Source organism: Physella acuta, unplaced genomic scaffold (assembly GCF_028476545.2).
Source record: "Physella acuta isolate Inbredline_101_S28 unplaced genomic scaffold, ASM2847654v3 ptg000394l, whole genome shotgun sequence".
NCBI lineage: Eukaryota > Metazoa > Mollusca > Gastropoda > Physidae > Physella > Physella acuta.
Window position 1 is genome coordinate 71,782 of NW_026731913.1, and position 26,836 is coordinate 98,617.

A 26,836-nucleotide genomic window follows, 5' to 3' on the forward strand; every position below is an offset into this window, starting at 1 on the left:
AATCCGTTTTGAAATGACCCTCTGTTTTCCCCATAAAATACAAAGATTATATAGGGAAATACGACTGGTCAGTTTTGACCCCTTTACGAAGTTTTACCAGATATGCCGAGTTTTTTGTGACACCCCAAGGCGTTCTCCTACCACCTCACAAAATATCAAAGGGGGTCGTCGGAGGAAATTTTTTTTCGTAATATAGCCCATATAAGGCGCCGGTCAGTCGAGGTCAGTTTTGACCCCCTCTCCGTATATTTATCGGCCAACCGTCACCGGCCCTCGTGTTCTATCGTCCGAAGGCACCATCGTGCCAAATTTGACGCGCCTGCGGCGCCGGGAAGTGCCCTATCGGGCACTTGACCACTTTGCTTTATATATATAGATTTGGATTCTAGATCTAGAGATTCTAGATCTAGATCTAGACTAAATCTAAATCTACGCAATAACTAGACGTAGACGCTAAGATCTAGATTTAGACTCTAACTTCTCTAAAATCAATTCCAAAAATAAATTTCTATATTAGGACTAAACTATTTCAAGACTTATTTATTTTATACAAAATCTTTGTTTGGAACTGGCTAATTTGGGATAAAAAATTAATTTGAAAGAATAGGCATATTCGCGTAGGTTAAGATTATAAAATACGTGTTTCATTCTCCGTATTTTATAAGGTGCCTAAATAGCGTAGATGTTAGTGTACATTAAACCACGCAGGTGGTGCGGGTTCGAGACACAGCAAGTCAACTTGGTTAATGTATTCTTTTTTATTATGCTCGGGCTAAACTTAAAAAAAAATTCTTTTAGGAATCTAGATCTAGATTGTCGGGTGTCCGATAAGGCACTTCCCGGCGCCGCAGGCGCTTCAAATTTGGCATGATCTTGCCTTGGTGCGACAGAACACGGGGGCCGGTTGGCCGAAAAGTCTACGATGTGGGGGTCAAAACTGACCTCGACTGACCGGTACCTTATATGAGCTATAAATCGAAAAAAAATGTTGAGGTCGTAGACCGACCTTCGGGCGAATTAATTAAGCATTCAAATTCTCAATGTTTTCGAAAGCCTAAGCGAAGCTGGGCAGCATGCCTAGTATTCCTATAATAAAGTATAAATACTATTATACTATATTATATCATTATAGTATAATGATATAATCACTAGATCTAGTGACTAATCACTAATCATAAGTCATAAGTATTACTATTAAAGTAATCAATAATCAAAATTAATCATGCCTAATGAATGATGCCCAATCTCGGTAATCTTTCGCTTTGGCTTTAGGTACGTAAAATCGCCCACGACTTGTAATGTGAAAAACAGGTGACTCCTTAAAATTCAAATTTTAATAATTATTTCACATTTTGAGGAGGATTTATGTTTTTTAAAATACAAAAATGGGTAATCTATCGTTTTGGGTACGTAAAATCGCCCGCGGCTATTAATGTACGAAAACGTTACCTCAATGTCAAGGCTGTAATAGAAGTATATTGTCATATGTTTGTGTCAAATATTATAGATAAATGAATAATAAACCTAAATTGCTAAATCAATAGCTAAATATATCGATGTAGGCCAGAAATTTAAACAGCAGTGTCTGAGATCAAGATTTGCTATATAATAAACAGCAGCCATTTGTAAAATAGAGTGGCTTCCCCTGAATCTCGAGATATAAGCTTATATGTAGTTTTTAATTAGGCCGTAGTATTGTATTTTAAACAATGCTCATTCCGAGCCTTTTTTGTGCTAGATCTAATTAGGCATACTGGCAATTTTTTAGTTTTAGACTTGGTCAACTTCGTTAATGCTGTTGTGTTAGTTAAAAATATAGGAATTGTGTGTAAAATTTACGCAGTTACTCAGTTACTACGTAGAACGATATCAATAAATGAAGTATTAATTTCCTTTTAGCCGTCTTTTGGTACAAAATGTCTAATATTTTATTTACCAATACATCGTGGTGTGGCAGAGTAAACAGAACAGTGTGGTAGATGTCCTAGAATCTCCGAGTTCGAATCCGAAGTAAATCAGTTGTGCTTTATTTTATTTTTTTCACATTTGAAATGCCATGAGTGGTTTTATTTTTCTTTCGTTTTTAAAAATATCAGGCAAGCTTAAAGGACTTTAGGGCATAAACATTTGTTAGTCACTAAGTCAGACACATGAATCTTACGCAATTCTTAGAATCTAATACACACGGCCAAGTTCTCAAACACATGCTTTTTTTTTTTAAAGAAAGTTTTAAAGAGATAGGCCTACCCCTATTTAATTATATATATTTAAATATGCGAAGTTAACATAGGCGTAAAAATATGTTCAAATAAGAGCAAACAAAGATTGTAAACTAGAATCTGAAGGAGTTAAACATTTTTCCCAAAACAAAATCAAAACAAGTGCTACTATTATTAGCATACATATTGGACCTATACATTTTATAGACACACTAGATCTATATCTTGTGCAAGTATAATAAGTGTTCCTTCAATGTTTATTTTATTGAATTTGTAAGAATGATCGATTTTAATATTTAAAAAAAAATATTAGGCCTACATAATTATCATAAAGCACACTAAATCTGAAAAATAGAGTAGGCCTATATAGGCTCACGACATTTGGGGTCACGACATATTGGTTGCCGACAAAAGGGCTCCCAGCATATTTGACATTGTTGTTGTTAAACCTGCTCATCAGTGGCTTGACATTGTTGTTGTTAAACCTGCTCATCAGTGGCTTGACATTGTTGTTGTTAAACCTGCTCATCAGTGGCTTGACATTGTTGTTGTTAAACCTGCTCATCAGTGGCTTGACATTGTTGTTGTTAAACCTGCTCATCAGTGGCTTGACATTGTTGTTAAACCTGCTCATCAGTGGCTTGACATTGTTGTTGTTAAACCTGCTCATCAGTGGCTTGACATTGTTGTTGTTAAACCTGCTCATCAGTGGCTTGACATTGTTGTTGTTAAACCTGCTCATCAGTGGCTTGACATTGTTGTTGTTAAACCTGCTCATCAGTGGCTTGACATTGTTGCTTTCACTTTGTCACAGAACTCCAACAGGAAATGGAAGGCACGTTGGTTTGTACTGAGTGAAGATGAGTTGTCCTGTCAGCACAAGAAAAACAAGTCTATCACCATCAACTCTCTCCCTCTACAAGGAGCATCAGTCATCTCTCCATGTCCACACATTCAGGATTACAATACTCAGGTAAAAATGGTCCGGTAGCCATGGTCAGGTAGCAGTGGTCAGGTAGCCATGGTCAGGTAGCCGTGGTCCGGTAGCCATGGTCAGGTAGCAGTGGTCAGGTAGCCATGGTCCGGTAGCCATGGTCAGGTAGCAGTGGTCAGGTAGCCATGGTCAGATTTTGCCAGTTTGAGCAAACTTTGTGCTGCTTGTGTGTTGGTTTAATGGTAGCAATAAATATTTTGTGCTTTTTATGACCTCTGCATGTGCGGACAACGCCAAGCCCAGCCAACTTTCTGATGTGTACCTGAACTAAGGGGAAGGAAAGGTGTTATGTGCATAGAACTGACCACACTTCATTTGCTGAGGTCACAGAAACATGTGGACTCCATTTCCTCTCTCTTTTAGATCATCACATCCTATTGATAAACTTAACATATTTTGTCCATTATCTTTACCATTTGATCCTCTCTGTGCCTTGAACATTTAGCTGTTGTTTTGTAGGGTCTGTTGAAGCTTCACCTCCCTGATGGGGAAGAGCTGTACTTCCAGGCAGGCGGAGTAGAGGATAGGGATCGCTGGGCCCATGCTTTGGGGGCTGTCATCCGCTCACTTAGTACATCTAAAGAGGTATTGTCATATGTCATTATGGCTAGCTGGCTTTACGGTCAGATCTTGGAACTCAATGTAACCTATTTCCAATACATCAATTGAAGAATATCTGATTTTATTCTAATTCTCTGTCAAATGACACAACAGAAATGAAGCTTGATCACACAAGAGATCACTAAATTACTAATCCTATTTTAAAATAAATAGTTCTAGCAACTAAAAAATAAATAGTTCTAGCATCTAAAAAATAAATAGTTCTAGCAACTAAAAAATAAATAGTTCTAGCAACTAAAAAATAAATAGTTCTAGCATCTAAAAAATAAATAGTTCTAGCAACTAAAAAATAAATACAGGGGTGCCACTTCTCCGGGATATCCCGGATTTCCGGATTCGAGAATCTTATTTTTTTCCCTTTCCGGATTCGCAAGATTTGAGTTTGAAAATTTCCGGGTTTGCAGTTTAAAAAAAAAAATTAAAATTATTTTTAGCTTGAAAATTTTGGCATTGTAAAAATCGTTTTTATCAACACTCCCGCTAATGGCCCTTTCCGAAAAAAAAACGAATAGTAAATGACGTCACTAACAATCTCACGCGTACGCCATGGACCAAATACAAATCGGCTGTATCAGATGGGTGAGGCTGTAGACGGATCTTTTTGATGTCATTCGTAGTGTGGCTGTCTGGCTATTTATGAGAGGTTGGGGGTAAAATTAGCATTTTTTTACGTGACGTCATCAGTGGGCTACCGCTAGGCTGTGTAATAAAAACAACTAAATCATACAATTACAAGATCTAGCTCACTAGCATCGCCGATCGTCTTTAAAAAAAACAAACCAAAGATTTTGCTCCGATCTAAAAAAAATAAATAAATTTCTATTTGGTGTTACCAAAAGAAAAGAAAAAAAAACTATTTGAAGGACTATTTTGTGTATGAAACAGTACTGTGCTGTTTTCACTCAACTTTACCGTCACTTTTTAACACCTCTTACCCGCTTCTTCAAGGTCGCGTTGACCGTAAGACCTACGTCACGAGATCACGCGAGCACAGCCTGAGTCGTGTCTCGCGGTTAAGGCAGTTCTACAATCACAAGCGCTGTTTAATTTTAACGTGGTTATTTTTTAATAAGGGCCTACTTCTAGATTCAAGAGAAAAAAACTAGATCTGCATCGTTTTATATCATTAAACAAAATATGTAGGCCTGTTATAAGTCTGGAAGAAACACTGAGCCGGGTCTAGATCTAATTGGTTTTTTTTTCCACTTTGGTAACACGTCATTGAAATGTTTAAAAAAAACGTGAAGTACCGTGTTTGAGAAAATAGCCGCTATCACTGCCCCCTCCCAACCGCTTGTAAAAAAATCCACTTTTCACTTGGTCGGGCGGCTACATCTCTGACATGAGTATTACTAGCGTAGTTACTTCTAAAATTATTTTTAAAATTAACTTAATTCTGTTATTCCGCGATAAGAACTAACTTAAAACTTCTACGATATTTCTTTACGTCATCATGTATATCATAGGTGGGGACATTGGGGTCGTCCATAAATGACGTCACACTCGTAGCGGGAGGTCCGTAATTTTGTGATGAGGGGAGGGGGTGGGGTTCAGATGGTGTGACATCACACTTTTGCATTATCAAAAAGCTTTGTTAGAAAACGAAATTTAGCCGTTATTTTGCGTTTTAGAATATTGTTTCAATAAAGTGTAATAGGAATTGATTAAAATACTCTATGTTGACAGAGTTCAGACAAGATTTTGGAAAAATATCGTATTTTAAGAAAAATTCGACTGCAATTTTTAAGGGGGGGGGGGTTGTTGGCTAACGTGTGACGTCATTTTAGATGGCGGGGTCTGGTTTTTTGTTACGAAATGTGACCAAGGGGAGGTAGGAGGTAAAAATCGTCGAAAAAAAGCGTGACATCATTTGTGGATGACCCCATTGGTGGTTGATTGGGAAAACATGGTTTTAGGTTTTTGTTGTGGCTGTTAATAATTAAAGCCTTGATTAGCTACAGTAAGTCAACCTGTATTTAATACAGTGACAATCTCATTGGGGGTCTGCATATAGTGGGCTTATTATTCAGTAACAAGACGTAGAGGTTAGCAAAATATTTGTTACTTAACAGTTGGCTGACTTCACACTTTAAATCAAGCTAGGAAGCTCAAAAAATTTAAATACAGTTATATTATAAAAGCTGGCAGGGGGGGGGGGGGTTCTACAATAGCACATTATGGGGTAGGCCTAGAGATGGGACTAACATTGTAAATTAATTTTGTTGTATGCACAATCCGTTAAAGATTAATTTTTATTTGAAGCTTATCACAAAGAAAATAAATCCATTTTAAAGGAATGTAAATTGAACATAATATGAATCAAATGTCTAAAAAAATAATGAAATAATAGTCCATTTTATTTTGAAATTCTGCGCGAAATTAACTTTCAGGGTTTCAAAAATTTCAAATTTTAGTTTCAGGATTGGTAAAATTTTTTGATTCATTTTCAGGATTCACTTGAAAAATGAGTGGCACCCCTGTAAATAGTTCTAGCAACTAAAAAATAAATAGTTCTAGCAACTAAATAATAAATAGTTCTAGCAACTAAAAAATAAATAGTTCTAGCAACTAAAAAATAAATAGTTCTAGCAACTAAAAAATAAATAGTTCTAGCAACTAAAAAATAAATAGTTCTAGCAACTAAATAATAAATAGTTCTAGCAACTAAAAAATAAATAGTTCTAGCAACTAAAAAATAAATAGTTCTAGCAACTAAAAAATAAATAGTTCTAGCAACTAAAAAATAAATAGTTCTAGCAACTAAAAAATAAATAGTTCTAGCAACTAAATAATAAATAGTTCTAGCAACTAAAAAATAAATAGTTCTAGCAACTAAAAAATAAATAGTTCTAGCAACTAAAAAATAAATAGTTCTAGCAACCAAAAAATAAATAGTTTTTGCAACTAAAAAATAAATAGTTCTAGTAACTATAAAAGCGTATTATATCTGCTCATTTCTCAAGACCTTTTTTTTTTACAGATAATTCATGACAAAATGGCATTTCAAGATTTTCATACCTTTGCGAATGTTAGGTGGGACATTTTTCATATTATAAAGTTTCTAGACATGTCTTTCTCTTGTTATTATCCTGTGTGCTGTAAAATATGTTCACTGTTGTAACTAATGTCCACTGTTGTCACTACTAATGTCCACTGTTGTCACTAATGTCCACTGTTGTCACTAATGTCCAATGTCCACTTTTGTCACTAATGTCCACTTTTGTCACTAATGTCCACTTTTGTCACTAATGTCCACTTTTGTCTCTAATGTCCAATGTCCACTGTTGTCACTAATGTCCAATGTCCACTTTTGTCACTAATGTCCACTTTTGTCACTAATGTCCAATGTCCACTGTTGTCACTAATGTCCAATGTCCACTGTTGTCACTAATGTCCACTGTTGTCAATAATGTCCACTTTTGTCACTAATGTCCAATGTCCACTGTTGTCACTAATGTCCAATGTCCACTGTTGTCACTAATGTCCACTGTTGTCACTAATGTCCACTGTTGTCACTAATGTCCACTGTTGTCACTAATGTCCAATGTCCACTTTTGTCACTAATGTCCAATGTCCACTGTTGTCACTAATGTCCACTGTTGTCACTAATGTCCACTGTTGTCACTAATGTCCACTGTTGTCACTAATGTCCACTTTTGTCACTAATGTCCAATGTCCACTTTTGTCACTAATGTCCAATGTCCACTGTTGTCACTAATGTCCAATGTCCACTTTTGTCACTAATGTCCACTTTAGTCACTAATGTCCAATGTCTACTTTTGTCACTAATGTCCAATGTCCACTTTTGTCACTTATGTCCAATGTCCACTGTTGTCACTAATGTCCAATGTCCACTTTTGTCACTAATGTCCAATGTCCACTGTTGTCACTAATGTCCACTTTTGTCACTAATGTCCACTGTTGTCACTAATGTCCACTGTTGTCACTAATGTCCAATGTCCACTTTTGTCACTTATGTCCAATGTCCACTGTTGTCACTAATGTCCAATGTCCACTTTTGTCACTAATGTCCAATGTCCACTTTTGTCACTAATGTCCACTTTTGTCACTAATGTCCACTGTTGTCACTAATGTCCACTTTTGTCACTAATGTCCAATGTCCACTTTTGTCACTAATGTCCAATGTCCACTTTTGTCACTAATGTCCAATGTCCACTTTTGTCACTAATGTCCAATGTCCACTTTTGTCACTAATGTCCAATGTCCACTTTTGTCACTAATGTCCACTGTTGTCACTAATGTCCACTTTTGTCACTAATGTCCAATGTCCACTTTTGTCACTAATGTCCAATGTCCACTTTTGTCACTAATGTCCAATGTCCACTTTTGTCACTAATGTCCACTGTTGTCACTAATGTCCTCTTTTGTCACTAATGTCCAATGTCCACTGTTGTCACTAATGTCCAATGTCCACTGTTGTCACTAATGTCCACTTTTGTCACTAATGTCCACTGTTGTCTCTAATGTCCAATGTCCACTTTTGTCACTAATGTCCACTTTTGTCACTAATGTCCACAGTTGTCACTAATGTCCACTAATGTCCACTGTTGTCACTAATGTCCACTGTTGTCACTAATGTCCAATGTCCACTTTTGTCACTTATGTCCAATGTCCACTGTTGTCACTAATGTCCAATGTCCACTTTTGTCACTAATGTCCAATGTCCACTTTTGTCACTAATGTCCACTTTTGTCACTAATGTCCACTGTTGTCACTAATGTCCACTTTTGTCACTAATGTCCAATGTCCACTTTTGTCACTAATGTCCAATGTCCACTTTTGTCACTAATGTCCAATGTCCACTTTTGTCACTAATGTCCAATGTCCACTTTTGTCACTAATGTCCAATGTCCACTTTTGTCACTAATGTCCACTGTTGTCACTAATGTCCACTTTTGTCACTAATGTCCAATGTCCACTTTTGTCACTAATGTCCAATGTCCACTTTTGTCACTAATGTCCAATGTCCACTTTTGTCACTAATGTCCACTGTTGTCACTAATGTCCTCTTTTGTCACTAATGTCCAATGTCCACTGTTGTCACTAATGTCCAATGTCCACTGTTGTCACTAATGTCCACTTTTGTCACTAATGTCCACTGTTGTCTCTAATGTCCAATGTCCACTTTTGTCACTAATGTCCACTTTTGTCACTAATGTCCACAGTTGTCACTAATGTCCACTAATGTCCACTGTTGTCACTAATATCCACTTTTGTCACTTATGTCCAATGTCCACTGTTGTCACTAATGTCCACTGTTGTCACTAATGTCCACTGTTGTCACTAATGTCCAATGTCCACTGTTGTCACTAATGTCCAATGTCCACTTTTGTCACTAATGTCCAATGTCCACTTTTGTCACTAATGTCCACTGTTGTCACTAATGTCCTCTTTTGTCACTAATGTCCAATGTCCACTTTAGTCACTAATGTCCACTGTTGTCACTAATGTCCAATGTCCACAGTTGTCACTAATGTCCACTTTTATCACTAATGTCCACTGTTGTCTCTAATGTCCAATGTCCACTGTTGTCACTAATGTCCACTTTTGTCACTAATGTCCACTGTTGTCACTAATGTCCACTGTTGTCACTAATGTCCACTGTTGTCACTAATGTCCACTGTTGTCACTAATGTCCACTGTTGTCACTAATGTCCACTGTTGTCACTAATGTCCACTGTTGTCACTAATGTCCACTGTTGTCACTAATGTCCACTTTAGTCACTAATGTCCACTTTAGTCACTAATGTCCAATGTCCACTTTAGTCACTAATGTCCAATGTCCACTTTTGTCACTAATGTCCACTTTTGTCACTAATGTCCACTTTAGTCACTAATGTCCACTGTTGTCACTAATGTCCAATGTCCACTTTTGTCACTAATGTCCACTTGTCACTAATGTCCACTGTTGTCACTAATGTCCAATGTCCACTTTTGTCACTAATGTCCACTTTTGTCACTAATGTCCACTTGTCACTAATGTCCACTTTAGTCACTAATGTCCACTGTTGTCACTAATGTCCAATGTCCACTTTTGTCACTAATGTCCACTTGTCACTAATGTCCACTGTTGTCACTAATGTCCAATGTCCACTTTTGTCACTAATGTCCACTTTTGTCACTAATGTCCACTTGTCACTAATGTCCACTTTAGTCACTAATGTCCACTGTTGTCACTAATGTCCAATGTCCACTTTTGTCACTAATGTCCACTTTAGTCACTAATGTCCACTGTTGTCACTAATGTCCACTAATGTCCACTTTTGTCACTAATGTCCACTTTAGTCACTAATGTCCACTTTAGTCACTAATGTCCACTGTTGTCACTAATGTCCACTTTTGTCACTAATGTCCACTTTAGTCACTAATGTCCACTGTTGTCACTAATGTCCAATGTCCACTTTTGTCACCAATGTCCACTGTTGTCACTAATGTCCACTGTTGTCACTAATGTCCACTGTTGTCTCTAATGTCCAATGTCCACTTTAGTCACTAATGTCCACTGTTGTCACTAATGTCCAATGTCCACTTTTGTCACTAATGTCCACTTGTCACTAATGTCCACTGTTGTCACTAATGTCCACTTTTGTCACTAATGTCCACTTTAGTCACTAATGTCCACTTTAGTCACTAATGTCCACTTTAGTCACTAATGTCCACTTTTGTCACTAATGTCCACTTTTGTCACTAATGTCCACTTTAGTCACTAATGTCCACTGTTGTCACTAATGTCCAATGTCCACTTTTGTCACCAATGTCCACTGTTGTCACTAATGTCCACTGTTGTCACTAATGTCCACTGTTGTCTCTAATGTCCAATGTCCACTTTAGTCACTAATGTCCACTGTTGTCACTAATGTCCAATGTCCACTTTTGTCACCAATGTCCACTGTTGTCACTAATGTCCACTGTTGTCACTAATGTCCACTTGTCACTAATGTCCACTGTTGTCACTAATGTCCACTGTTGTCACTAATGTCCACTGTTGTCTCTAATGTCCAATGTCCACTTTTGTCACTAATGTCCACTTTTGTCATTAATGTCCACTGTTGTCACTAATGTCCACTAATGTCCACTGTTGTCACTAATATCCACTTTTGTCACTAATGTCCAATGTCCACTGTTGTCACTAATGTCCACTGTTGTCACTAATGTCCACTGTTGTCACTAATGTCCACTTTTGTCACTAATGTCCAATGTCCACTTTTGTCACTAATGTCCAATGTCCACTTTTGTCACTAATGTCCAATGTCCACTTTTGTCACTAATGTCCACTGTTGTCACTAATGTCCTCTTTTGTCACTAATGTCCAATGTCCACTTTTGTCACTAATGTCCACTTTTATCACTAATGTCCACTGTTGTCTCTAATGTCCAATGTCCACTTTTGTCACTAATGTCCACTTTTGTCACTAATGTCCACTGTTGTCACTAATGTCCACTGTTGTCACTAATATCCACTTTTGTCACTAATGTCCACTTTAGTCACTAATGTCCACTTTAGTCACTAATGTCCAATGTCCACTTTAGTCACTAATGTCCAATGTCCACTTTTGTCACTAATGTCCACTTTTGTCACTAATGTCCACTTTAGTCACTAATGTCCAATGTCCACTTTTGTCACTAATGTCCACTTTTGTCACTAATGTCCACTTTAGTCACTAATGTCCAATGTCCACTTTTGTCACTAATGTCCACTTGTCACTAATGTCCACTGTTGTCACTAATGTCCACTTGTCACTAATGTCCACTTGTCACTAATGTCCACTGTTGTCACTAATGTCCACTTTTGTCACTAATGTCCACTTTTGTCACTAATGTCCACTTTAGTCACTAATGTCCTATGTCCACTTTTGTCACTAATGTGGGGTTCGGCGTGGTCGAGTCGGTAAAGATCATGGTTGCTAAACCGAAAAGTACTCGAGTTCGAACCCTCGGGCAGATGCGGCTCTTTAGCTTGGGACAGCTACTCTTCTAGGAGAGACAACTCCAAAATAAAACAACTGCTGCCTTGTAGTTTGTTCTTGGTTGGACAAAGGCTATGGAAGCAAATCCAAAAAAAAAAGCAGGCTGAAATCGGAGTCAATGGCCTCAATGGCGCATAACCAGTTGACACGTAACGCTTAATTGTGTTGGAGGCGTGGTCGAGTCGGCAAAAAGCTCATGGTTGATAAATCGAACAAAGTCTCGAGTTCAAACCCACTGGCAGATAAATCTCGATCCCCTTCAACACTAATAATTAAGAACGAAGAAGAAGAAGAAGTCACTAATGTCCACTTTAGTCACTAATGTCCAATGTCCACTTTTGTCACTAATGTCCACCATGTTCAAACAAAGTACTGTTGTACCTTGTAGTGAAATTATTGGAGCCATCCAAGATCCAGATGCAGGCATTGAATCAGCCAATCACTTGCGAGGAGGAGTTGTCTTCAAAAATTGTTTTACAGGTTTGTCACTTACCCCAGCATACAAAGTAAAACAACCAAATAATAGAGTTAAAAAACCAAATGATATACAGAGTAAAACAACCAAATAATAGAGTTAAAAAACCAAATGATAGAGTTAAAAAACCAAATGATAGAGTTAAAAAATCAAATGATATACAGAGTTAAAAAACCAAATGATATACAGAGTTAAAAAATCAAATGATATACAGAGTTAAAAAATCAAATGATATACAGAGTTAAAAATCAAATGATATAGTCCTATAGAGTTAAAGCCAACAGAATGTTTGTTTTTTTAAGGGAAGGCAATAGTTGATTGGCTTCTGCGTTGGTCACTTGTGAGAAACCGTGGCAACGGATCAGCTATGGGCCAAGCTTTGTTGAAGTTGGGTCATGTCCAAGAGGTGGATCTAAAGGATGGAACTAGTGGCATCAGTCCCAGGTTTAATGATAATGACAAGCTCTACAGATTTGTAAGTCACAGTCATCTGATGTCTGTCATCTCATGTCTGTCTCTGTCATCTGCTAATAACTGCTACCCCATTTGTAACTTCATCTTTTTATGTAGCACTAGTATGGCGTAATATTTTAAGGGGGTTTCATCATCGCGTTACTAATATTATATTCTTAGACGTGTGACCTTGTTTTCTAAAACTGAGTTATTTAAATGTAAATAATGCCTGCGCTTGGATCATATTTATCGGGGCATGGGTTTACCTACATTACAGCATAAAAGCCTTGAGTGCATGTTAATAACTCACTGTAATAGTGAGATAGATCACACTGGATGGAGGTGAATGCATCTGATTTAATTTAGTGAGCAACTATAATGCCCCATCTAATCCATTGTCTATCGCACTGTTTAGAACGAACGTAGGCGCCATTGCACTCATGGGAAAGTACAGGTGAGGGCGCCAGGGGATGCGCCTGGTTCAAAATAGTCAACGATATAGTAGTATCACTTACCTGTTGTAGTTTAACAGCTGAATATAGTAGTATCACTTACCTGTTGTAGTTTTACAGCTGAATATAGTAGTTTCACTTACTTGTTGCAGTTTTATAGCTGAATATAGTAGTATCACTTACCCGCTATGCAAGATAAACTGATGCCAAGTGCTAACATAGCCGCTCTGGAACTCTGGGTGCCAAATAGCGTGTTGATGAAAATCGTACCCTCCCGGGCGCCGCCCATTACAAGTTTGAATTATTTTGTTCACAGAAACCTCAGGAGTATTTCCATTACCTCCCCAAAGTTTCATGACACTCTAATGAATAGTGTCAAACCGCATCCGACTTTTCTTTTTTTATATATACCCTATATATAGAAGAATTGAATCGTGCCCTACCGGGATAACACTCTTGTGAACTTAAAAATTTTTTTTATATATTCTCAACAACTTCCCAAAGTTTCATGGTGATGTGATAAAAGGTGTAGTAATGCATAATTGATAGACAGACAGACAAACAGACAGACATACATTGTTTTTTATATATATAGATAGATATACCGTATCTATAGAAAAATTGCTCCCTTCCGGGGTGCCACCCTTGCAAAACTAAGAGATATTTTTGCAGCAATCTCCCCTGGAGTGTTCATATCGATTACACAAACTTTGACAGCGATTGGATGAACGGTGTGAATCCGCAATTGACTTTCTATCCATAAGAGCAGATTTGGTCCATCCATCCCCAGACATCCATCAACTTGGGGGCCAAGCGCAACAGTTTTTATTTTGGTCCATCCATCCCCAGACATCCATCAACTTGGGGGCCAAGCGCAACAGTTTTTATTTTGGTCCATCCATCCCCAGACATCCATCAACTTGGGGGCCAAGCGCAACAGTTTTTATTTTGGTCCATCCATCCCCAGACATCCATCAACTTGGGGGCCAAGCGCAACAGTTTTTATTTTGGTCCATCCATCCCCAGACATCCATCAACTTGGGGGCCAAGCGCAACAGTTTTTATTTTGGTCCATCCATCCCCAGACATCCATCAACTTGGGGGCCAAGCGCAACAGTTTTTATTTTGGTCCATCCATCCCCAGACATCCATCAACTTGGGGGCCAAGCGCAACAGTTTTTATTTTGGTCCATCCATCCCCAGACATCCATCAACTTGGGGGCCAAGCGCAATAGTTTTTATTTTGGTCCATCCATCCCCAGACATCCATCAACTTGGGGGCCAAGCGCAACATTTTTTTTTTTGGTCCATCCATCCCCAGACATCCATCAACTTGGGGGCCAAGCGCAACAGTTTTTATGACAGTACAGACAGTGATTCAAGCTCCTCAGAAGATGAAGATGATGATGTTGACAAAGAGGAGCAAAAGATGAAGAAAGGAAAAGCTCTGAAAGATGCTTTTCTTGCAAAGAAGGTTGGTAGAAAACCAAGTTGCTGCTAGAAGTTTCCAACTGAGTAGATAAAGTAGAGTTGACTTGTTTCAGTGACCTCACCATAGGAGGGTTAGTGTGGGCAACTCCCTGCCTAGTGTCAGTTATTTCTAACTCAGGTGAACTCACTGTAAGCCTAGACCCTGTCTTGTTTGTAGGGAAAAAAATATGATGCTGGTCATTTTTAATAGCAGTCTAGGCATCAGCATGTAGCTTGACTACTACCAACATGATTAGTTAACTTCAAATTATTTTTTAGGCTTGTTTCCAAAACATTTATCTAATTTTAATTTAAGGTGTTCTGGTCAACCTTGGTCCCCCCTTCAAGTGAACTAAAATATCAAAATTAGATTCATTAGTGTTGTGGGTGTGTCCACTCATTAGTATTGTGGGTGTGTCCAGTCATTAGTATTGTGGGTGTGTCCAGTCATTAGTATTGTGGGTGTGTTCACTCATTAGTATTGTGGGTGTGTCCACTCAATAGTGTTGTGGGTGTGTCCACTCAATAGTGTTTTGGGTGTGTCCACTCATTAATATTGTGGGTGTGTCCACTCATTAATATTGTGGGTGTGTCCACTCATTAGTATTGTGGGTGTGTCCACTTATTAGTGTTGTGGGTGTGTCCACTCATTAGTATTGTGGGTGTGTCCACTAAGTCATGTGTGATAATTGCTGTGACAGCACACTAAGGTTCTTCATGTGGTGGTGACACAAACTGAAATGACCTGACCAACTGACCTGTAGTACAAACTGAAATGACCTAACCAACTGACCTGTAGTACAAACTGAAATGACCTGACCAACTGACCTGTAGTACAAACTGAAATGACCTAACCAACTGACCTGTAGTACAAACTGAAATGACCTGACCTGTAGTACAAACTGAAATGACCTGACCAACTGACCTGTAGTACAAACTGAAATGACCTGACCTGTAGTACAAACTGAAATGACCTAACCAACTGACCTGTAGTACAAACTGAAATGACCTAACCAACTGACCTATTTGCTACTTTGTTTACAGAAACATATCAGGAAAGGCTGGAGAGTGATGAAGGTCATTGTGAGGGAGTCTCCGCCTTCTCTACAGTATTACAGGGCCAAGTATGCTGCAGTAAGTCTTCTGTGGGGAGGGGGGAAGCTCAAGTACTCAAGTAGCTGCATGGGGGGGGGGGGGGGGGGCCTAAAATACTCAAGTATAGCTGCATAAGGGGGGGGCCTAAAATACTCAAGTATTGCTGCATAAGGGGGGGGGCCTAAAATACTCAAGTATTGCTGCATAAGGGGGGGGGGCCTAAAATACTCAAGTATTGCTGCATAAGGGGGGGGGGGCCTAAAATACTCAAGTATTGCTGCATAAGGGGGGGGGGGCTAAAATACTCAAGTATTGCTGCATAAGGGGGGGGGGGGCTAAAATACTCAAGTATTGCTGCATAAGGGGGGGGGCCTAAAATACTCAAGTATTGCTGCATAAGGGGGGGGCCTAAAATACTCAAGTATTGCTGCATAAGGGGGGGCCTAAAATACTCAAGTATTGCTGCATAAGGGGGGGGGGGCCTAAAATACTCAAGTATTGCTGCATAAGGGGGGGGGCCTAAAATACTCAAGTATTGCTGCATAAGGGGGGGGGGGGCTAAAATACTCAAGTATTGCTGCATAAGGGGGGGGGGCCTAAAATACTCAAGTATTGCTGCATAAGGGGGGGGCCTAAAATACTCAAGTATTGCTGCATAAGGGGGGGCCTAAAATACTCAAGTATTGCTGCATAAGGGGGGGCTAAAATACTCAAGTATTGCTGCATAAGGGGGGGGGGGGGGGCTAAAATACTCAAGTATTGCTGCATAAGGGGGGGGGCCTAAAATACTCAAGTATTGCTGCATAAGGGGGGGGGGGCCTAAAATACTCAAGTATTGCTGCATAAGGGGGGGCCTAAAATACTCAAGTATTGCTGCATAAGGGGGGGCCTAAAATACTCAAGTATTGCTGCATAAGGGGGGGCCTAAAATACTCAAGTATTGCTGCATAAGGGGGGGCTAAAATACTCAAGTATTGCTGCATAAGGGGGGGGGGGGCTAAAATACTCAAGTATTGCTGCATAAGGGGGGGGGCCTAAAATACTCAAGTATTGCTGCATAAGGGGGGGGGCCTAAAATACTCAAGTATTGCTGCATAAGGGGGGGCCTAAAATACTCAAGTATTGCTGCATAAGGGGGGGCCTAAAATACTCAAGTATTGCTGCATAAGGGGGGGCCTAAAATACTCAAGTATTGCTGCATGGGGGGGGGGCCTAAAATACTCAAGTATTGCTGCATAAGGGGGGCCTAAAATACTCAAGTATTGCTGCATAAGGGGGGGGCCTAAAATACTCAAGTATTGCTGCATAAGGGGGGGGCCTAAAATACTCAAGTATTGCTGCATAAGGGGGGGGGGGCTAAAATACTCAAGTATTGCTGCATAAGGGGGGGGGGGGGCCTAAAATACTCAAGTATTGCTGCATAAGGGGGGGGGGCCTAAAATACTCAAGTATTGCTGCATAAGGGGGGGGCCTAAAATACTCAAGTATTGCTGCATAAGGGGGGGGGGGGGCTAAAATACTCAAGTATTGCTGCATAAGGGGGGGGGGGGGCTAAAATACTCAAGTATTGCTGCATAAGGGGGGGGGGCCTAAAGTACTCAAGTATTGCTGCATAAGGGGGGGGCCTAAAATACTCAAGTATTGCTGCATGGGGGGGGGCCTAAAATACTCAAGTATTGCTGCATAAGGGGGGGGGGGGGCTAAAATACTCAAGTATTGCTGCATAAGGGGGGGGGGGGCCTAAAATACTCAAGTATTGCTGCATAAGGGGGGGCCTAAAATACTCAAGTATTGCTGCATAAGGGGGGGGCCTAAAATACTCAAGTATTGCTGCATAAGGGGGGGCCTAAAATACTCAAGTATTGCTGCATGGGGGGGGGGGCCTAAAATACTCAAGTATTGCTGCATAAGGGGGGGGGGGGGCCTAAAATACTCAAGTATTGCTGCATAAGGGGGGGGGCCTAAAATACTCAAGTATTGCTGCATAAGGGGGGCCTAAAATACTCAAGTATTGCTGCATGGGGGGGGGGGCCTAAAATACTCAAGTATTGCTGCATAAGGGGGGGGGCCTAAAATACTCAAGTATTGCTGCATAAGGGGGGGGGGCCTAAAATACTCAAGTATTGCTGCATGGGGGGGGGGCCTAAAATACTCAAGTATTGCTGCATAAGGGGGGGGCCTAAAATACTCAAGTATTGCTGCATAAGGGGGGGCCTAAAATACTCAAGTATTGCTGCATAAGGGGGGGGGGGCCTAAAATACTCAAGTATTGCTGCATAAGGGGGGGCCTAAAATACTCAAGTATTGCTGCATAAGGGGGGGGGGGGCTAAAATACTCAAGTATTGCTGCATAAGGGGGGGGGCTAAAATACTCAAGTATTGCTGCATGGGGGGGGGGGGGGCCTAAAATACTCAAGTATTGCTGCATAAGGGGGGCCTAAAATACTCAAGTATTGCTGCATAAGGGGGGGGGCCTAAAATACTCAAGTATTGCTGCATAAGGGGGGGGGGCCTAAAATACTCAAGTATTGCTGCATAAGGGGGGGCTTAAAATACTCAAGTATTGCTGCATAAGGGGGGGGGGCCTAAAATACTCAAGTATTGCTGCATGGGGGGGGGGCCTAAAATACTCAAGTATTGCTGCATAAGGGGGGGCCTAAAATACTCAAGTATTGCTGCATAAGGGGGGGCCTAAAATACTCAAGTATTGCTGCATAAGGGGGGGGCCTAAAATACTCAAGTATTGCTGCATAAGGGGGGGCCTAAAATACTCAAGTATTGCTGCATAAGGGGGGGGGGCCTAAAATACTCAAGTATTGCTGCATAAGGGGGGGGCCTAAAATACTCAAGTATTGCTGCATAAGGGGGGGGGGCCTAAAATACTCAAGTATTGCTGCATAAGGGGGGGGGCCTAAAATACTCAAGTATTGCTGCATAAGGGGGGGGGGGCCTAAAATACTCAAGTATTGCTGCATGGGGGGGGGGGGGGGCCTAAAATACTCAAGTATTGCTGCATAAGGGGGGGGGGGCCTAAAATACTCAAGTATTGCTGCATGGGGGGGGGCCTAAAATACTCAAGTATTGCTGCATAAGGGGGGGGGGCCTAAAATACTCAAGTATTGCTGCATAAGGGGGGGGCCTAAAATACTCAAGTATTGCTGCATAAGGGGGGGGGCCTAAAATACTCAAGTATTGCTGCATAAGGGGGGGCCTAAAATACTCAAGTATTGCTGCATGGGGGGGGGGGGCCTAAAATACTCAAGTATTGCTGCATAAGGGGGGGGGGCTAAAATACTCAAGTATTGCTGCATAAGGGGGGGGCCTAAAATACTCAAGTATTGCTGCATAAGGGGGGGCCTAAAATACTCAAGTATTGCTGCATGGGGGGGGGGGCCTAAAATACTCAAGTATTGCTGCATAAGGGGGGGGGGCCTAAAATACTCAAGTATTGCTGCATAAGGGGGGGGGCCTAAAATACTCAAGTATTGCTGCATGGGGGGGGGGGGCGGCCTAAAATACTCAAGTATTGCTGCATAAGGGGGGGGGGGCCTAAAATACTCAAGTATTGCTGCATAAGGGGGGGCCTAAAATACTCAAGTATTGCTGCATAAGGGGGGGCCTAAAATACTCAAGTATTGCTGCATAAGGGGGGGGGCCTAAAATACTCAAGTATTGCTGCATGGGGGGGGGCCTAAAATACTCAAGTATTGCTGCATAAGGGGGGGGGGGCCTAAAATACTCAAGTATTGCTGCATAAGGGGGGGGGGCCTAAAATACTCAAGTATTGCTGCATAAGGGGGGGGCCTAAAATACTCAAGTATTGCTGCATAAGGGGGGGCCTAAAATACTCAAGTATTGCTGCATAAGGGGGGTGTAACGGACACCTATCTACCAGCCAGATAGATGGTGAACGCCCCCGGATTCTTTTTTTGGGGTTATATGCAAATGACTTAAAGCCTAAATGAATGAACACTAACTCAACAACACAATAGGGCTCGATTTCGATGTCTAGGGAAAACTAGTGATACTATTGAAGTTAACAACTCATTCAATCTGCATACAACCTTTAATAAGCGAACACAGTTGTGGCAGAACACTAGGTTAAACGAGATAAAATATTTAATTTAGAAAATAACAAAACCCAACTTACAAAGCGTAAGAAAAAATACTATCACAGATTCTAACACTGTATAAAAATAACCACAGGTCACATAACACTGCTATAGCATCAAGAATCACTTGGCGACAAGTAATATAATACTAGAATACTAAAACAACTTAAGAAAGCATAGCACACTCAGGACTTAAGTTCTCTCACGTTCAAATGGTCAGAATGAATTGCCGGACAAAATGGACGGCCTGGTCAAGATGGACTGCCTCGTGCTGCCTGTGTGCGATCTAGTTAAAGACTTAGGCAACAGGGGAGATTATCCTCAACTCATGTAGCCATTGGTTGGGGTGGTCATCTGATCTGAATCAATCAATCAGATCTTGATGGAAAATTTCTTAGTCTTAGACACTCTTAGTAAGACAGTGGAAAAAACCCGGTTGTTGCACCATCAACCATATATGGTATTATAACAATGTTAAACTAAAACATTACTAGACCTAAGTAGGTCACAGGGGGGGGGGCCTAAAATACTCAAGTATTGCTGCATAAGGGGGGGGGCCTAAAATACTCAAGTATTGCTGCATAAGGGGGGGGGGCCTAAAATACTCAAGTATTGCTGCATAAGGGGGGGGCCTAAAATACTCAAGTATTGCTGCATAAGGGGGGGGGGGGCTAAAATACTCAAGTATTGCTGCATAAGGGGGGGGGGGGGCTAAAATACTCAAGTATTGCTGCATAAGGGGGGGGGCCTAAAATACTCAAGTATTGCTGCATAAGGGGGGGGGGCCTAAAATACTCAAGTATTGCTGCATAAGGGGGGGGGGCCTAAAATACTCAAGTATTGCTGCATAAGGGGGGGGGGCCTAAAATACTCAAGTATTGCTGCATAAGGGGGGGGGCCTAAAATACTCAAGTATTGCTGCATAAGGGGGGGGGGGCCTAAAATACTCAAGTATTGCTGCATAAGGTGGGGGGGCCTAAAATACTCAAGTATTGCTGCATAAGGGGGGGGGGGCCTAAAATACTCAAGTATTGCTGCATAAGGGGGGGGGCCTAAAATACTCAAGTATTGCTGCATAAGGGGGGGGGGCCTAAAATACTCAAGTATTGCTGCATAAGGGGGGGGGGGCCTAAAATACTCAAGTATTGCTGCATAAGGGGGGAGGGCCTAAAATACTCAAGTATTGCTGCATAAGGGGGGGGGGCCTAAAATACTCAAGTATTGCTGCATGGGGGTAAGTATGCTGCAGTTTGTCATCTGTGGAAGGGGGGTTGCTGAAACCAGTAAGCTCTGGGGGGGGGGGGGGCAAGTTATCTAACATCTTTTGCTGCAGATGTTTAGTGTCTTGAGTTTAATCTCCCATCAGATAACTACAGAGGAAAAATTCCCCACAAAAACCTTTCTCTTGGACTCGTGTAAAGTAATGGAGATCATCAAACCACCCAGTTCTAAAGGTTGGTTACTGACCTCTCTCACTGACATGTAGATTCTAAAGGTTGGTTACTGACCTCTCTCACTGACATGTAGATTTGTAACATGAGGTGAGTAATGGAGATCATCAAACCAGCCAGTTCTAAAGGTTGGTTACTGACCTCTCTCACTGACATTTAGATTTGTAACATGAGGTGAGTAATGGAGATCATCAAACCAGCCAGTTCTAAAGGTTGGTTACTGACCTCTCTCACTGACATGTAGATTCTAAAGGTTGGTTACTGACCTCTCTCACTGACATTTGGATTCTAAAGGTTGGTTACTGACCTCTCTCACTGACATGTAGATTTGTAACATGAGGTGAGTAATGGAGATCATCAAACCACCCAGTTCTAAAGGTTGGTTACTGACCTCTCTCACTGACATTTAGATTCTAAAGGTTGGTTACTGACCTCTCTCACTGACATTTAGATTCTAAAGGTTGGTTACTGACCTCTCTCACTGACATTTAGATTTGTAACATGAGGTGAGTAATGGAGATCATCAAACCAGCCAGTTCTAAAGGTTGGTTACTGACCTCTCTCACTGACATTTAGATTCTAAAGGTTGGTTACTGACCTCTCTCACTGACATTTAGATTCTAAAGGTTGGTTACTGACCTCTCTCACTGACATTTAGATTCTAAAGGTTGGTTACTGACCTCTCTCACTGACATTTGGATTCTAAAGGTTGGTTACTGACCTCTCTCACTGACATTTGGATTTGTAACATGAGGTCATAAGTGGATGGTAGATCACTGACATTTAGATTTGTAAAAACTGAGTGTACAAATGAATCTGATGAAGTTGAACTAATTGTGTGTACAAATGAAACTGATGAAGTTGAAAAAATTCTGTGTACAAATGAAACTGATGAAGTTGAACTAATTGAGTGTACAAATGAAACTGATGAATGAAGTTGAACTAATTGAGTGTACAAATGAAACTGATGAAGTTGAACTGATTGAGTGTACAAATGAAACTGATGAAGTTGAACTAATTGAGTGTACAAATGAAACTGATGAATGAAGTTAACTAATTGAGTGTACAAATGAAACTGATGAATGAAGTTGAACTAATTGAGTGTACAAATGAAACTGATGAAGTTGAACTGATTGAGTGTACAAATGAAACTGATGAAGTTGAACTAATTGAGTGTACAAATGAAACTGATGAATGAAGTTGAACTAATTGAGTGTACAAATGAAACTGATGAATGAAGTTGAACTAATTGAGTGTACAAATGAAACTGATGAAGTTGAACTGATTGAGTGTACAAATGAAACTGATGAAGTTGAACTAAATGAGTGTACAAATGAAACTGATGAAGTTGAACTGATTGAGTGTACAAATGAAACTGATGAAGTTGAACTGATTGAGTGTACAAATGAAACTGATGAAGTTGAACTGATTGAGTGTACAAATGAAACTGATGAAGTTGAACTAATTGTGTGTACAAATGAAACTGATGAAGTTGAAAAAATTCTGTGTACAAATGAAACTGATGAAGTTGAACTAATTGAGTGTACAAATGAAACTGATAAATGAAGTTGAACTAATTGAGTGTACAAATGAAACTGATGAAGTTGAACTGATTGAGTGTACAAATGAAACTGATGAAGTTGAACTAATTGAGTGTACAAATGAAACTGATGAATGAAGTTGAACTAATTGAGTGTACAAATGAAACTGATGAATGAAGTTGAACTAATTGAGTGTACAAATGAAACTGATGAAGTTGAACTGATTGAGTGTACAAATGAAACTGATGAAGTTGAACTAAATGAGTGTACAAATGAAACTGATGAAGTTGAACTGATTGAGTGTACAAATGAAACTGATGAAGTTGAACTAATTGAGTGTACAAATGAAACTGATGAAGTTGAACTAATTGAGTGTACAAATGAAACTGATGAAGTTGAACTAATTGAGTGTACAAATGAAACTGATGAAGTTGAACTAATTGAGTGTACAAATGAAACTGATGAAGTTGAACAAATTGAGTGTACAAATGAAACTGATGAAGTTGAACTAATTGAGTGTACAAATGAAACTGATGAAGTTGAACAAATTGAGTGTACAAATGAAACTGATGAAGTTGAACTAATTGAGTGTACAAATGAAACTGATGAAGTTGAACAAATTGAGTGTACAAATGAAACTGATGAAGTTGAACAAATTGAGTGTACAAATGAAACTGATGAAGTTGAACTGATTGAGTGTACAAATGAAACTGATGAAGTTGAACTGATTGAGTGTACAAATGAAACTGATGAAGTTGAACTAATTGAGTGTACAAATGAAACTGATGAAGTTGAACTGATTGAGTGTACAAATGAAACTGATGAAGTTGAACTGATTGAGTGTACAAATGAAACTGATGAAGTTGAACAAATTGAGTGTACAAATGAAACTGATGAAGTTGAACTAATTGAGTGTACAAATGAAACTGATAAAGTTGAACTGATTGAGTGTACAAATGAAACTGATGAAGTTGAACTGATTGAGTGTACAAATGAAACTGATGAAGTTGAACTGATTGAGTGTACAAATGAAACTGATGAAGTTGAACAAATTGAGTGTACAAATGAAACTGATGAATGAAGTTGAACAAATTGAGTGTACAAATGAAACTGATGAAGTTGAACTGATTGAGTGTACAAATGAAACTGATGAAGTTGAACAAATTGAGTGTACAAATGAAACTGATGAAGTTGAACTAATTGAGTGTACAAATGAAACTGATAAAGTTGAACTGATTGAGTGTACAAATGAAACTGATGAAGTTGAACTGATTGAGTGTACAAATGAAACTGATGAAGTTGAACTGATTGAGTGTACAAATGAAACTGATGAAGTTGAACTGATTGAGTGTACAAATGAAACTGATGAAGTTGAACAAATTGAGTGTACAAATGAAACTGATGAAGTTGAACAAATTGAGTGTACAAATGAAACTGATGAAGTTGAACTGATTGAGTGTACAAATGAAACTGATGAAGTTGAACTGATTGAGTGTACAAATGAAACTGATGAAGTTGAACTAATTGAGTGTACAAATGAAACTGATGAAGTTGAACTGATTGAGTGTACAAATGAAACTGATGAAGTTGAACTGATTGAGTGTAAAAATGAAACTGATGAAGTTGAACAAATTGAGTGTACAAATGAAACTGATGAAGTTGAACTAATTGAGTGTACAAATGAAACTGATAAAGTTGAACTGATTGAGTGTACAAATGAAACTGATGAAGTTGAACTGATTGAGTGTACAAATGAAACTGATGAAGTTGAACTGATTGAGTGTACAAATGAAACTGATGAAGTTGAACTAATTGAGTGTACAAATGATGTTCCCATTCAGGCAGCAGCAGTACAAGCAGTGGAACCAGTCAGGGCACCATGTGCCCTCGCTTTCGACTAGTCATCCGCAGTAAGAAAGGCAAGACCTTGACATTCCAGATGAAAGACGAACAAGAGAAAGTGGAATGGTTGGGGGTCCTCTCTGACCTCTGCAGCAAGACAGGGGGAGGGGACGTCTGCAGCAAGATAGGGGGAGGGGACGTCTGCAGCAAGATAGGGGGAGGGGACGTCTGCAGCAAGATAGGGGGAGGGGACGTCTGCAGCAAGACAGGGGGAGGGGACGTCTGCAGCAAGACTGGGGGAGGGGACGTCTGCAGCAAGACAGGGGGAGGGGACGTCTGCAGCAAGACTGGGGGAGGGGACGTCTGCAGCAAGACAGGGGGAGGGGACGTCTGCAGCAAGACAGGGGGAGGGGATGCCGCAGGAGCAAGCACCTGATGATTCTTCCCCCAAGTTGTGTGGAGTCCCATCTCTCTCCTGTGCTAGTCAATGACTTTATCTTTCATCTATTTATAGCTGGATGCTCCAGTACATGTGGCTACCTACTTGTCTATTTATAGCTGGATGCTCCAGTACATGTGGCTACCTATGTGTCAGATTTGCCCTCTCTAGACATTGATAAGCTGATCAATTCAGTCTAACATTCCTGTTCCAGTGTGGAATAGAAACCATTTTTGGGAGACTTTGAAAGAAATTTTCCATGAATCTGTTTAGATGTCTGACTCAAAGTTTTCCTTGCAGTTCTTATCTTTGTCCAGAACTTTAACAGCAGCACAACCCCCATATTGTAGGTCAATCATATTTTCATTCCATTTCTCTGTCCACTAATTAACCCTAATTAGCCTGAGCGCTGAGCACTTGCTATGATATTGCTAAGAATGAGGCCTATGTTGTAAGGATGGCAACGTGCATTTGTTTCATCTGCCAATGATTAGGATAGAGAGAACTCATCAGTCTAAGACCATGTGTTACATTTGCCAATCATTAGGATAGAGAGAACTCATCAGTCTAAGACCATGTGTTACATCTGCCAATCATTAGGATAGAGAGAACTCATCAGTCTAAGACCATGTGTTACATCTGCCAATCATTAGGATAGAGAGAACTCATCAGTCTAAGACCATGTGTTACATCTGCCAATCATTAGGATAGAGAGAACTCATCAGTCTAAGACCATGTGTTTCATCTGCCAATCATTAGGATAGAGAGAACTCATCAGTCTAAGACCATGGTGAAAGATATAACATCAAGCAATTCTCTAAAACTGTCACAGTCACTCATTTGTTAATTAGATTTACAATTTTTACATTTCCTTGCAATCTCTAATTTCCCCTGGAAGATTTCAGAAATGCCTTCATATGTTGGGGAAATTGAGTTAAAGTATTATTGACAACAACTTACTGGTTTGTCACATCAAGTTATTACATATGTATTATAATTGCGATCCTCATTATAGTCAATTATACTTATGAATTTGGTGTCTAGTTTATTATAGTCTTTTTAATCTTACCTTGTGTGTTCAACTTATGGAGTGAAGGTCATTGAGAAATTATGCTGAAGGTCATTGTTTGAGCAAGTTATACTGAAGGTCATTGTTTGAGCAAGTTATACTGAAGGTCATTGAGCAAGTTATACTGAAGGTCATTGTTTGAGCAAGTTATACTGAAGGTCATTGAGCAAGTTATGCTGAAGGTCATTGTTTGAGCTAGTTATACTGAAGGTCTGAGTTTCAGGCTATTTGGTTGTTGTTGTTTTTTTTGCCGATCAGTTTCATCCTTGGTTGGCAGCAGACCTGCATCAGTACAAATATTCTTAATTAATGACATTCATAACATACTTATTCCCAATAAATGACATACATAACATACTTATTCCCAATAAATGACAGTAATAAATTAAGTATTATTAGGTATTGTTTATAGTAAATTATAGCCTGTATGTTGGCTGGCCAGGATTGTATGGCCTGTATGTTGGCTGGCCAGGATTGTATGGCCTGTATGTTGGCTGGCCAGGATTGTATGGCCAGGATTGTATGGCCTGTATGTTGGCTGGCCAGGATTGTATGACCAGGATTGTATGGCCTGTATGTTGGCTGGCCAGGATTGTATGGCCTGTATGTTGGCTGG

The 26,836-nt window shown here is 39.9% G+C and overlaps 1 protein-coding gene across 1 annotated transcript in view; it reads left to right on the plus strand.

Moving 5' to 3' along the window:
- Nucleotides 1-25,148, plus strand: part of LOC131942209 (pleckstrin) — a 28,305-nt gene extending 3,157 nt beyond the window's left edge. Inside the window, exons 2-10 of the mRNA XM_059301944.1 lie at nucleotides 3,034-3,192; nucleotides 3,673-3,798; nucleotides 6,815-6,867; nucleotides 12,210-12,301; nucleotides 12,599-12,771; nucleotides 14,523-14,675; nucleotides 15,716-15,805; nucleotides 21,245-21,332; nucleotides 24,712-25,148. Of these exons, the coding sequence (XP_059157927.1) occupies nucleotides 3,034-3,192; nucleotides 3,673-3,798; nucleotides 6,815-6,867; nucleotides 12,210-12,301; nucleotides 12,599-12,771; nucleotides 14,523-14,675; nucleotides 15,716-15,805; nucleotides 21,245-21,332; nucleotides 24,712-25,148 (1,371 nt within the window). The remainder of the gene's footprint in view (nucleotides 1-3,033; nucleotides 3,193-3,672; nucleotides 3,799-6,814; nucleotides 6,868-12,209; nucleotides 12,302-12,598; nucleotides 12,772-14,522; nucleotides 14,676-15,715; nucleotides 15,806-21,244; nucleotides 21,333-24,711) is intronic.
- Nucleotides 25,149-26,836: the final 1,688 nt, after the last annotated feature.